This window comes from Pecten maximus, chromosome 11, assembly GCF_902652985.1.
Source record: "Pecten maximus chromosome 11, xPecMax1.1, whole genome shotgun sequence".
NCBI lineage: Eukaryota > Metazoa > Mollusca > Bivalvia > Pectinida > Pectinidae > Pecten > Pecten maximus.
This window is the reverse complement of record NC_047025.1, coordinates 41,236,854-41,249,652: the sequence shown is the minus strand read 5'-3', so window position 1 is coordinate 41,249,652 and position 12,799 is coordinate 41,236,854. Positions and strand designations below refer to the sequence as shown.

General features: G+C 38.1%; 1 protein-coding gene and 2 long non-coding RNA genes across 3 annotated transcripts; all 3 read right to left on the bottom strand.

The window, feature by feature from the left end:
- Window positions 1-2,016: 2,016 nt before the first annotated feature.
- On the bottom strand, window positions 2,017-2,915 carry LOC117337250. The gene is made up of 3 exons (XR_004534776.1): window positions 2,665-2,915; window positions 2,323-2,612; window positions 2,017-2,173 (listed from the first exon to the last, which is right to left on the bottom strand). It is a non-coding gene; the product is annotated as an uncharacterized LOC117337250 (long non-coding RNA).
- A 24-nt stretch (window positions 2,916-2,939) lies between these two features.
- Window positions 2,940-4,520, bottom strand: LOC117337252. The gene is made up of 3 exons (XR_004534777.1): window positions 3,618-4,520; window positions 3,467-3,570; window positions 2,940-3,419 (listed from the first exon to the last, which is right to left on the bottom strand). It is a non-coding gene; the product is annotated as an uncharacterized LOC117337252 (long non-coding RNA).
- A 389-nt stretch (window positions 4,521-4,909) lies between these two features.
- LOC117337248 (WD repeat-containing protein 88-like) lies at window positions 4,910-12,783 on the bottom strand. Its single transcript, XM_033898137.1, has 10 exons — window positions 12,608-12,783; window positions 10,532-10,728; window positions 10,255-10,318; window positions 9,963-10,101; window positions 9,711-9,837; window positions 9,095-9,208; window positions 8,801-8,954; window positions 8,504-8,572; window positions 8,192-8,284; window positions 4,910-5,773 (listed from the first exon to the last, which is right to left on the bottom strand). Exons 1-10 carry the CDS (start codon window positions 12,713-12,715, stop codon window positions 5,642-5,644), a joined length of 1,197 nt encoding a protein of 398 aa, XP_033754028.1. The 5' UTR covers window positions 12,716-12,783; the 3' UTR covers window positions 4,910-5,641.
- Between the last annotated feature and the right edge of the window lie 16 nt (window positions 12,784-12,799).

Below are 12,799 nucleotides of genomic sequence, written 5' to 3'. Positions count from 1 at the left end.
CGACACTTTATCACTAGCCCTCCAACTCTGGGTTGTGAATTCGAAACCTATGTGGTGCAGTTGCCAGGTACTGACCTTAGGCCGGTGGTTTTTCTTCGAGTACTCCGGCTTTCCTCCACCTCCAAAACCTGGCACGTCCTTAAATAACTCTGACTGTTAATAGGACGTTAAAACAAAATAAACTAAACCAAAGATTTGACAAGGAGTTCCATGCTGAACAGGCTCACATAGCATCACGTCCAGCAGTGATGTAGCATTCATAAAGGACATTTTCCGTGACTACTATGATATATTACATGTTATAATATATTAGTCATTTCATATTGGTTATGGTTTAGGTAACGGTATACATGCATAATCATTTTGCCAAACCTATAGGTTTCAAAATTGCTGAAAATAATAGAACGATGACTTTATAGAAATATCATTGGTGAGATACATTTACAGATTACCTTCAATTTCAGCTGATTCTGTGTTTGTTTGATTTTCTCATTGTTTTAATTTATTTTACTAATGCTCTATTTTTATCAGGAATTTTACAATAATTTCTCTAAGAGATATTGTATTGCATGTGTAACTATTTATTTATTAAATTTTTACCAGTGAAATATTGAATATTATTCATTCTATAAAAAAATATCACTTTTTCTGATTTGACCAATCAAAACACTGTTTAGACTTACAACAGTGGGTTAAAATAAAAAATAGCTCAGGTTTTTTTGCAATGAAAATGTTATAAACAGAATATCTAACAGCATCTTCAGTAACACCAAATATTTTTCACTCATTTGATTAATATTTTGATATTTTCCATCATGCCGTGCACTTGTGAAAAATATCAAAATATTAGCCCAACTTGTGAAATATCCTTTGTTTTACTGAATAAACTGATGGATATCCTTCCTCTATTTAATGGTTTCCATGGTGATTTTGGGCCTTGTCTGATTTGTTGTCCCTACATCCTGATGTAGTTAAATGTTTTAGTTACCTGTGAACCAGCTAAGAGTGCATAATTTATCATAATGATATTTGATGTTGTTTTTATTTTTAAAGTTTATTTGTTTATCTTGAGTGTCATAGGATATCTGTTTGTTATTAATTTTAAACCTTGTTAAGGAATCACTGTGTACAATAATGTCTTACTGGAGATGTTACATACCTGGGTAAGGAATCATTGTATACAATAATGTCTTACTGGATATGTTACATACCTGGGTAAGGAATCACTGTACAATAATGTCTTACTGGAGATGTTACATACCTGGGTAAGGAATCACTGTACAATAATGTCTTACTGGAGATGTTACATACCTGGGTAAGGAATCACTGTATACAATAGTGTCTTACTGGAGATGTTACATACCTGGGTAAGGAATCACTGTGTACAATAATGTCTTACTGGAGATGTTACATACCTGGGTAAGGAATCACTGTACAATAATGTCTTACTGGAGATGTTACATACCTGGGTAAGGAATCACTGTACAATAATGTCTTACTGGAGATGTTACATACCTGGGTAAGGAATCACTGTGTACAATAATGTCTTACTGGAGATGTTACATACCTGGGTAAGGAATCACTGTACAATGATGTCTTATATTACTGGAGATGTTACATACCTGGGTAAGGAATCACTGTATACAATAATGTCTTACTGGAGATGTTACATACCTGGGTAAGGAATCACTGTACAATGTCTTACTGGAGATGTTACATACCTGGGTAAGGAATCACTATACAATAATGTCTTACTGGAGATGTTACATACCTGGGTAAGGAATCACTGTATACAATAATGTTTTACTGGAGATGTTACATACCTGGGTAAGGAATCGCTGTACAATGTCTTACTGGAGATGTTACATACCTGGGTAAGGAATCACTGTACAATGTCTTACTGGAGATGTTACATACCTGGGTAAGGAATCACTGTATACAATAATGTCTTACTGGAGATGTTACATACCTGGGTAAGGAATCACTGTATACAATGATGTCTTACTGGAGATGTTACATACCTGGGTAAGGAATCACTGTATACAATAATGTTTTACTGGAGATGTTACATACCTGGGTAAGGAATCACTGTACAATAATGTCTTACTGGAGATGTTACATACCTGGGTAAGGAATCACTGTACAATAATGTCTTACTGGAGATGTTACATACCTTGGTAAGGAATCACTGTACAATAATGTTTTACTGGAGATGTTACATACCTGGGTAAGGAATCACTGTATACAATGATGTCTTACTGGAGATGTTACATACCTGGGTAAGGAATCACTGTACAATGTCTTACTGGAGATATTACATACCTGGGTAAGGAATCACTGTATACAATAATGTCTTACTGGAGATGTTACATACCTGGGTAAGGAATCACTGTACAATGTCTTACTGGAGATGTTACATACCTGGGTAAGGAATCACTGTACAATAATGTCTTACTGGAGATGTTACATACCTGGGTAAGGAATCACTGTACAATGTCTTACTGTAGATGTTACATACCTGGGTAAGGAATCACTGTACAATGTCTTACTGGAGATGTTACATACCTGGGTAAGGAATCACTGTACAATGTCTTACTGGAGATGTTACATACCTGGGTAAGGAATCACTGTATACACTAATGTCTTACTGGAGATGTTACATACCTGGGTAAGGAATCACTGTATACAATAATGTCTTACTGGAGATGTTACATACCTGGGTAAGGAATCACTGTATACAATGATGTCTTACTGGAGATGTTACATACCTGGGTAAGGAATCACTGTATACAATGATGTCTTACTGGAGATGTTACATACCTGGGTAAGGAATCACTGTACAATAATGTCTTACTGGAGATGTTACATACCTGGGTAAGGAATCACTGTACAATAATGTCTTACTGAAGATGTTACATACCTGGGTAAGGAATCACTGTATACAATGATGTCTTACTGGAGATGTTACATACCTGGGTAAGGAATCACTGTATACAATGATGTCTTACTGGAGATGTTACATACCTGGGTAAGGAATCACTGTATACAATGATGTCTTACTGGAGATGTTACATACCTGGGTAAGGAATCACTGTACAATGTCTTACTGGAGATGTTACATACCTGGGTAAGGAATCACTGTACAATAATGTCTTACTGGAGATGTTACATACCTGGGTAAGGAATCACTGTATACAATAATGTCTTACTGGAGATGTTACATACCTGGGTAAGGAATCACTGTACAACAATGTCTTACTGGAGATGTTACATACCTGGGTAAGGAATCACTGTATAATGTCTTACTGGAGATGTTACATACCTGAGTAAGGAATCACTGTACAATAATGTCTTACTGGAGATGTTACATACCTGGGTAAGGAATCACTGTACAATGTCTTACTGGAGATGTTACATACCTGGGTAAGGAACCACTGTACATTGTCTTACTGGAGATGTTACATACCTGGGTAAGGAATCACTGTATACAATAATGTCTTACTGGAGATGTTACATACCTGGGTAAGGAATCACTGTATACAATAGTGTCTTACTGGAGATGTTACATACCTGGGTAAGGAATCACTGTACAATGTCTTACTGGAGATGTTACATACCTGGGTAAGGAATCACCGTCTTACTGTGTACAGTTCTGGAGATGTTTCTGTATGTGGATGATTGTATCATATGTAATTCTTGGTCATCAACACCTGTATTAATCAGGACTGATAACAGAATCTTCATTTCAATGTAGATATCTACATCATCAGAGTTTACTTACTACAATGAAACAGCAGCTAAAATAATCAGCTATTTGTGGAGAAGTGTTATGATCGCCATCCCGTTATCATGTTTTGTTGTCAGATTATGATATTGCTTCATTGGATTGATTTACAACATGTCAAGGGCACAAAGTTGGATTATTTATGTTCATATATTACATCGCTTGAAGAGTAATGAGGGGGCTTTTATAGTCCCCCATTATTGACATCTGTATCGCTGAAGGTTACGGTTTTTGTGCAGGTGTTGAATTTAATGATGCAATTACACTGTATATTCCATTATCAGATGGTAGGCTATGCCAGTGTAGATTCCCCTTGGTCCTCAAACCAATCTTACACAAAACAAAACATGCTTACACAGAACACATTACACGTACACAAAACATACCACACTTACACAAATCATACCACATTTACACATACCACACTTACACTAAACATACCACACTTACACATTCCACACTAACACAAAACATACCACATTTACACAAAACACATACCGCACTTACACAAAACACATTACACTTACACATACCACACTAACATAAAACATACCACACTTACACAAAACACCACACTTATACAAAACATAACACACTTACACAAAAACATACCACATGTATACTATAGTTACAAGAGATCCAGAAATATTCACAACAGGACCTGTATGAGAATATACATGTACCTTTAGCATTATTGAGGTAGAAATCATCCGGCATAATTAAACATGTGTCAGTGTCAAAATAAAGTTGTTGTGAAATTACTTTTGATTAGTTTGTTATATACTTTCATTTGGCACCCAAGTCTCCCATTGCCTCAGTGTTAATCTGGGCTACATCTATGAGTGTATAGATCACATTGTCACATGTGTAGAAAAGTTATGATGTACATGTCGTGTCAATTATGATGCGACTAATGGGTTAAATTCCTTTGGTCCGACTACAGCAACTATAGACATATATATAGACTTCATTTGCATTTGTATCACAATTTGTATAAGCATGGCAATGATAGGTGGTTGTTCATCAACATATGTAATCACGCTGGATGGAAGAGCCTGATAGCAATGGTTGATAAACGCATACTGTCTATAACTCCATGAAAAAATACAGATATGAACTTCCAGCTGATTAGGTTAATACTTTATTGTGTATAAACCTGTGTTTTATAGCAACAATAATCAATATTAAACACAATGAAACAATAAATCTTCCTGAAAATGTACATTATTTGTTTTAAATGTAGATAGGTGAATAGACTCCTTCGTGTGTGGGATTATGTTACATTAACAACGTCACAATTACAACTATTAAGATACATCCTCTTCACTCAGGACGTTGAAGTAATGTTTTCTTCACATAAAACAGTAATGAGGTTAACAGTATGCAAATACATGCATTAGTTATTAAGTTATTAAGGCCCAGAACGTCCCTAATTAGATTCCAGGTTACATAATTGTAGTTACACATAGCTGGTATATACAGAATGGTGTAATACTTCATTCATCTGGCCAGGAGATAAGGTTCAATTCAGGAACAACATGAAATTCTCAGACAACATATATCACAGGCATGCTTGGTGGCTCATGATGTAACGCAATTGTAGAGTAGGACAGAAACTGTCACAGGAAGTAACACGTCCTGTCACAAGAAGTCACTTGTCCTGTCACAGGAAGTAACTCGTCCTGTCGCATGAAGTCTCCCAACTGGGTCACAGGAAGTCACTCCTCTTGTCACAGGAAGTCACCCAACTCTGTCCCAGGAAGTCACTCCAAATCTCGCACAGGAAGTCACCCAACTCTGTCACGGTATAGAACATACCATGGTAACAGGCCTGACGCTGATGAGGATAAGAGATGATCAGGAGTCCACCATATTCATGATGTCCAGCATTGTTTTTTCTCGGTTCTTTAGACGACAGAATACACAGACAGAAACATCTCGGAAACTCTCCAGCTGTGTCATAGAGAATGGCTTTCCACACTTGCCACACTGAAACAAAGAATCCTTTAATGACCAATGCCCTGTTATATATCAAAATAGTCACAAATATATGGTTAATGATTTACATTTAACTAACTACATATTACTTTCAGATATCCTTACAGTATGTTCCTACTTAAATCATTTGGTTAATTAATCCACGGATATACTCTGATTTATATAAGAAAAATTGAAGCAAAAGTAAATTTTGTAGTCTATGATGTGAATTGAAAAGTATCAATAAATGATATTGGATAGTGCTGTTAATCCATGTCTGTCTCCTTACCTTGATGATCTTTAGACCTATAGATCCCTGTGGATCTGTCTCCCTACCTTGATGATCTTCAGACCTATAGATCCCTGTGGATCTGTCTGTCTCCCTACCTTGATGATCTTCAGACCTATAGATCCCTGTGGATCTGTCTCCTTACCTTGATGATCTTCAGACCTATAGATCCCTGTGGACCTGTCTCCATACCTTGATGATCTTCAGACCTATAGATCCCTGTGGATCTGTCTGTCTCCTTACCTTGATGATCTTCAGACCTATAGATCCCTGTGGACCTGTCTCCTTACCTTGATGATCTTCAGACCTATAGATCCCTGTGGACCTGTCTCCTTACCTTGATGATCTTCAGACCTATAGATCCCTGTGGATCTGTCTCCTTACCTTGATGATCTTCAGACCTATAGATCCCTGTGGATCTGTCTCCTTACCTTGATGATCTTCAGACCTATAGATCTCTGTGGATCTGTCTCCCTACCTTGATGATCTTCAGACCTATAGATCCCTGTGGATCTGTCTGTCTCCTTACCTTGATGATCTTCAGACCTATAGATCCCTGTGGATCTGTCTGTCTCCTTACCTTGATGATCTTCAGACCTATAGATCCCTGTGGACCTGTCTCCTTACCTTGATGATCTTCAGACCTATAGATCCCTGTGGACCTGTCTCCATACCTTGATGATCTTCAGACCTATAGATCCCTGTGGATCTGTCTCCTTACCTTGATGATCTTCAGACCTATAGATCCCTGTGGATCTGTCTGTCTCCTTACCTTGATGATCTTCAGACCTATAGATCCCTGTGGACCTGTCTGTCTCCTTACCTTGATGATCTTCAGACCTATAGATCCCTGTGGATCTGTGACCTTACCTTGATGATCTTCAGACCTATAGATCCCTGTGGATCTGTCTCCCTATCTTGATGATCTTCAGACCTATAGATCCCTGTGATTCTGTCTCCCTACCTTGATGATCTTCAGACCTATAGATCCCTGTGGATCTGTCTCCTTACCTTGATGATCTTCAGACCTATAGATCCCTGTGGACCTGTCTCCTTACCTTGATGATCTTCAGACCTATAGATCCCTGTGGATCTGTCTCCTTACCTTGATGATCTTCAGACCTATAGATCCCTGTGGATCTGTCTGTCTCCTTACCTTGATGATCTTCAGACCTATAGATCCCTGTGGACCTGTCTGTCTCCTTACCTTGATGATCTTCAGACCTATAGATCCCCGTGGACCTGCCTCCTTACCTTGATGATCTTCAGACCTATAGATCCCTGTGGACCTGTCTGTCTCCTTACCTTGATGATCTTCAGACCTATAGATCCCTGTGGACCTGTCTGTCTCCTTACCTTGATGATCTTCAGACCTATAGATCCCTGTGGATCTGTCTGTCTCCTTACCTTGATGATCTTCAGACCTATAGGTCCCTGTGGACCTGTCTGTCTCCTTACCTTGATGATCTTCAGACCTATAGATCCCTGTGGACCTGCCTCCTTACCTTGATGATCTTCAGACCTATAGATCCCTGTGGACCTGCCTCCTTACCTTGATGATCTTCAGACCTATAGATCCCTGTGGACCTGTCTGTCTCCTTACCTTGATGATCTTCAGACCTATAGATCCCTGTGGATCTGTCTGTCTCCTTACCTTGATGATCTTCAGACCTATAGATCCCTGTGGACCTGTCTCCTTACCTTGATGATCTTCAGACCTATAGATCCCTGTGGACCTGTCTCCTTACCTTGATGATCTTCAGACCTATAGATCCCTGTGGATCTGTCTGTCTCCTTACCTTGATGATCTTCAGACCTATAGATCCCTGTGGATCTGTCTGTCTCCTTACCTTGATGATCTTCAGACCTATAGATCCCTGTGGACCTGCCTCCTTACCTTGATGATCTTCAGACCTATAGATCCCTGTGGATCTGTCTCCTTACCTTGATCTTCAGACCTATAGATCCATGTGGACCTGTGTGTCTCCGTACCTTGATGATCTTCAGACCTATAGATCCCTGTGGATCTGTCTGTCTCCTTACCTTGATGATCTTCAGACCTATAGATCCCTGTGGATCTGTCTGTCTCCTTACCTTGATGATCTTCAGACCTATAGGTCCCTGTGGATCTGTCTCCTTACCTTGATGATCTTCAGACCTATAGCCTTCTTCCTTTCCATGACGACTGGGATTTTGTCTGAATCCTCTACATTCCAGATCCGTATAGTAGTGTCCTGTAACCAAATCACACATGTCAAACATCTCCTCACATCAATGAGTTTAACTTGGGGTTATAAGAATATACAACAGCCTATCCTTGTTTTAAATTTTTATCTACTATTGTAGATGTAGCATTGTTAATTAATTCTGAATATTTTATTGTTCATCTTTGGGAAACTCTACTATTAAATATTTTTTGTTGGTTTCGAGTATCATAATGTATCCATACACACCTTTGATGCAGACATCACATGCTGCATGTCCTTGGTGAAGGCCACGTCCAGCACCCAATCATCATGGCCCTACAGACAAGTAAAGTCTTGGTAAGTAAGTCTAGCCAAGTAGCCAGCATTATTGAACAACATGAATCATCGGTCGGCACAAAGAGGTTTGAGAAGGAGGAACATTGATTATATTTAGTAGAATTGCCAGGGATGTACACCATCAGTAATTATTCAGGCCGAGTTATATACAAGAATAAAGCATCATCTTGATCTAGATCAATTTTACACCAATAGTTATATAGTTACCTGTAACTTCAGTTTCTGAACTTGGTTTTCTACATCCCACACCACAACAGTTTTGTCAAAAGAGCCAGTGGCCAACATCAGACCATCGTTACTAAAGGCACACGAACTCACTGACCCATCATGACTACCAGACAGGGTCAAAGGTCCTTTAGATCTGTCAACACAATGGGGGTCAAAAGGTCAAAATAATAACTCAAACAATACAAGGTTAAATGTTTAATCAATTCCAACAAGTCCAAACTTTCTGCTATATGAAAAGATATATGTTTAACCAGGAGTATGGACACAACCTACCTGTATCCTCCAGTGGCGATGTCCCAGATACCAACAGTCTTGTCCCAGGAACCAGTGGCAAACTTACGCTCATCAAACGTCACATCACAGGAAGATATCACATTGATGTGTCCTCTGTACAACAGAAATGTTCCAGGTTATTTTACTGACATGTTTTCAAATTGATCTGATATGCTAATTTTCTTATTTTCATAATGTTATATTGAATTCAATTTTTATTGATTTGTTCATGTGGTCTATCAATTTTTTGTTTTCATCTTTTATACAAATATTTGCATCATAAAAATGAAAATATTCCTATCTGGCTTTCAACAGATACTGGAGAATTCTCCTCTGGATGTAAAATTATATGCCAAGAATGTAGAGATTGAATTCATAATAAATAAGAGTGGTATACTTTTGATACATGACAAACCATCTCACCAAGACGAACCCATTCCCAAAATATAGAGTTTCAGTGAAAAAACAAAGAAAGTTTCCGTGACAAGTAGTGTAGAAGATAGAGCCCAGCAGACTATAGATAGTGGAAGGACAGATGACACTGCATACAAAACTATAGTCTCACCCAGTTCCCGGTGGGAGACAAATAAAAAGATAAGTTACCAGGTACACTTACTCCACTGTGATGGTGACCTTGTTGGAGCGAAGATCAAAGAACTTGGCTGACTGGTCCATGGAGGTTGTGATGACCTTGTCATCAAGAGGAGCAAATTTACAGCTTGTGATGGTGCTTGTGTGTATATCTGAAAATAAAGTAATGCCACCTACTTATAAGTCATCTTAAAGTTTGTTTCTTTTTTCTTTTTGTAATATAACATTGATCAACTAAATACATCTCCAATAATGACCAAAATGTACACAAAATTACCTTCTATATTGTAGATGAGTTCACCAGAATTAGCATCCCAGATTTTCAGTGTGTTGTCTAAGTCCGATCCAGACACAACCATTTTGCCGTCATGTGAAAACTTACAGCTGGTCACTATACCAGCATGCTTCCCTGTCCACTGTAATATGTACCAATGATATAATCAATATCAATATACAGAAATATCACCAATGCTATTGTAGTAATTTTATTAAGTTTAAGGGAAATTCATGATAATAATTTCAGTGGTAATAAGGACATATTGAACAAGCACTTGTCTGATATCACTCACCAACATATTCCCTGATTCAACATCACATACTCCAATCTTCTTATCCCAGCCGCACGATGCAAACCTTTAACAGATAAGAACAAATTACAAGAATAATACCCCAGCCACACCATGCAATTTAACGACAATAGAGTAAAACAAGTTATATAATGTATATATCCAACCCATGGGATTCAAACCTTCCTCAGTGTAAATCTCTGAGTATTAATCTCACTATTTCACCTACACATTATATGTCCACAAACATTGGTGACCACTAATTAAACTGATACCTCACCTGCGTCCATTGTCGTTGATGCTGACAGCACTGACGGCGTCTGAATGACAGTTGAAGGTATTTGATACAATGCCAGTGTCAATGTCCCAGATCTTCACTGTCTTGTCGGAAGATCCTGATAATATCTTTGTATCATTGTTGATATACTGACATGAGTTCACAGCACCAAAATGTCCCCTGAACACTTTGATCCGCACCTGATAATGAAAGTTCAAATTTTTTTGGTCAAAATTGGTTTTATGCAGAGTGATGTCTTCTTTTACAGGCTCAGTAACAATTATATAGGTCAACATTACACATGTAGGCTATCCCAGTCAGCAGCAGAAAGTCTAGTTTCCATTGACATTTTCATCCTATACAAAGCAAGCATCAACAACTTTTTTATCAGATTCACTATGTAAGCTAAATCTTTAAGGTGTATTCGTACCAAGGTTTAACATTTGTTTTATATTAATCACATATAACAGAATAGAGAAGTGGGCTGAAATCTGGAATCAATTCCCAATCTCTAGATGAACAATATATCACTAAAACAATCTCAGACAAGAGGCCCATGGCCCTTAATAGTCACCGGAGTTTTGAAATATTTTTGTCGATTTGACCCTTTTTACCCCAACCATCAGCCCCTGGGGTCGGTCGGGCAAACATTTGCATACCATCAAACTGCCTTCCAAAGCTGCTTATTCTTACCAAATTCCAAAAGAAATCCAATAAATGAAATAACAGTAAACATGAGACCCTAAGGTCATGAAATTCATAATTTTGGTAAAGCACCTTAAGACCCTTCCATCTATGAAGAGTATTTGATTCTACTTTATTGGGGTTTGAGAAGTTGTTTTTTTTTGAAATTTCAGTTAATTTCACCCTTTTGGCCCAACCTATCAGTCTCTGGGGTCAGTCTGTCCCAACATGTGTATACCATCAAACTGCCATCACAAGTTGATAATGTCAACCAAACTAGAATGAATTCCAATAGAAATCAAACAAACGATAGTCAAAAATGGGATTTCCCTACAGCATATGAATCATTATAAAGTTAATCCCACCCTAGGGGAAAACCTGAAACCCCAGGGTCATGAAATTCACAATTTTGGTAGAGCACCTTAAGACCCTTCCACCTATGAAGAGTACTTGTTTCTACCTTATTTGTGTCTTGAGAAGATTTCAATTTTTTTTATTAACTTGACCGTTTTTGCCCCATCCTTTAAGCCCCTGGGGGTCAGTCCATGCTAATATGCATGAACCATTCAACAGACATCCCATATTGATAATCCTAACCAATGATGTATCATTGTCAATGGTAATTAGAACAAACAGTGCTCAAAAATGTGTTTTCCCTATATAATTTATAGTAAAATGTACCCACTCTCCAGGGGAAAATGTGAGACCCTGGGGTCATGAAATTCACATCTTTGGAAAAGAACTTTAAGACCTTTCTATCCGTGAAGAGTATTTGATTCTGTTATATCTGGGAGTTGAGAAGACGATTTTTGAAATTTTAATAAATCTTTTTGTGACTTCCCCTCAGGTTCCTGGGGTTGGGGACCATATATAACTCACAATTGTGGTTTACTTCGTCTGAAGTGTCTCATAATCACAAGGCACGAGATCAACCAGGTACATGTATGTTCCATTCTTTTTAAACAAAGCGTTCAACCCCAAATACGTGTTACATACAAGAGCTTAAGTACAAATAAAACAAATGTACAGTATAACATTCTTCGTTGTAATGAAGATCGGAGTAATCAACTTTGACACAGCACTATATAAAACCTCACCTTAATGTCACAAGTTACAATATTGCAGCTCTAAGAGAGCCCAGTCACTCCAATGATTAGTTTTAACAGTGTACCAAATAAAACAGGTAAGGGATTTCAATGCACCAGGGTGTCCAGACTGGGATTTGAAACTGAGGCAACTACAATCTTGGACAGACACACAATTAAAGCTACAGAGTGGACATTGGTGAGTGGCCAGCTCTGCTTCAGTAGGCCTAGTACAGGGGCACATAACTGTGTTGCACATTAACAGTACAATGTAATACACTGATGCATCATTCATGTAATTTATTTTCACCTGTGCTAATTGCTCATGTTCCCATGTAGCTCTAGTTTCTTTTTCAGCTTCTTCAAAATCTATGGGTGTTGTTTCTATGGCCAAAGAGTAGCTTTCGTCGTCGGACATTTTTCACATTTTCCTTTATTCGCGTCCTTAGTTTCCTCAATACTGCTGCCAACGAGTCGATGAGCACTGAACTTCCGGTGAATA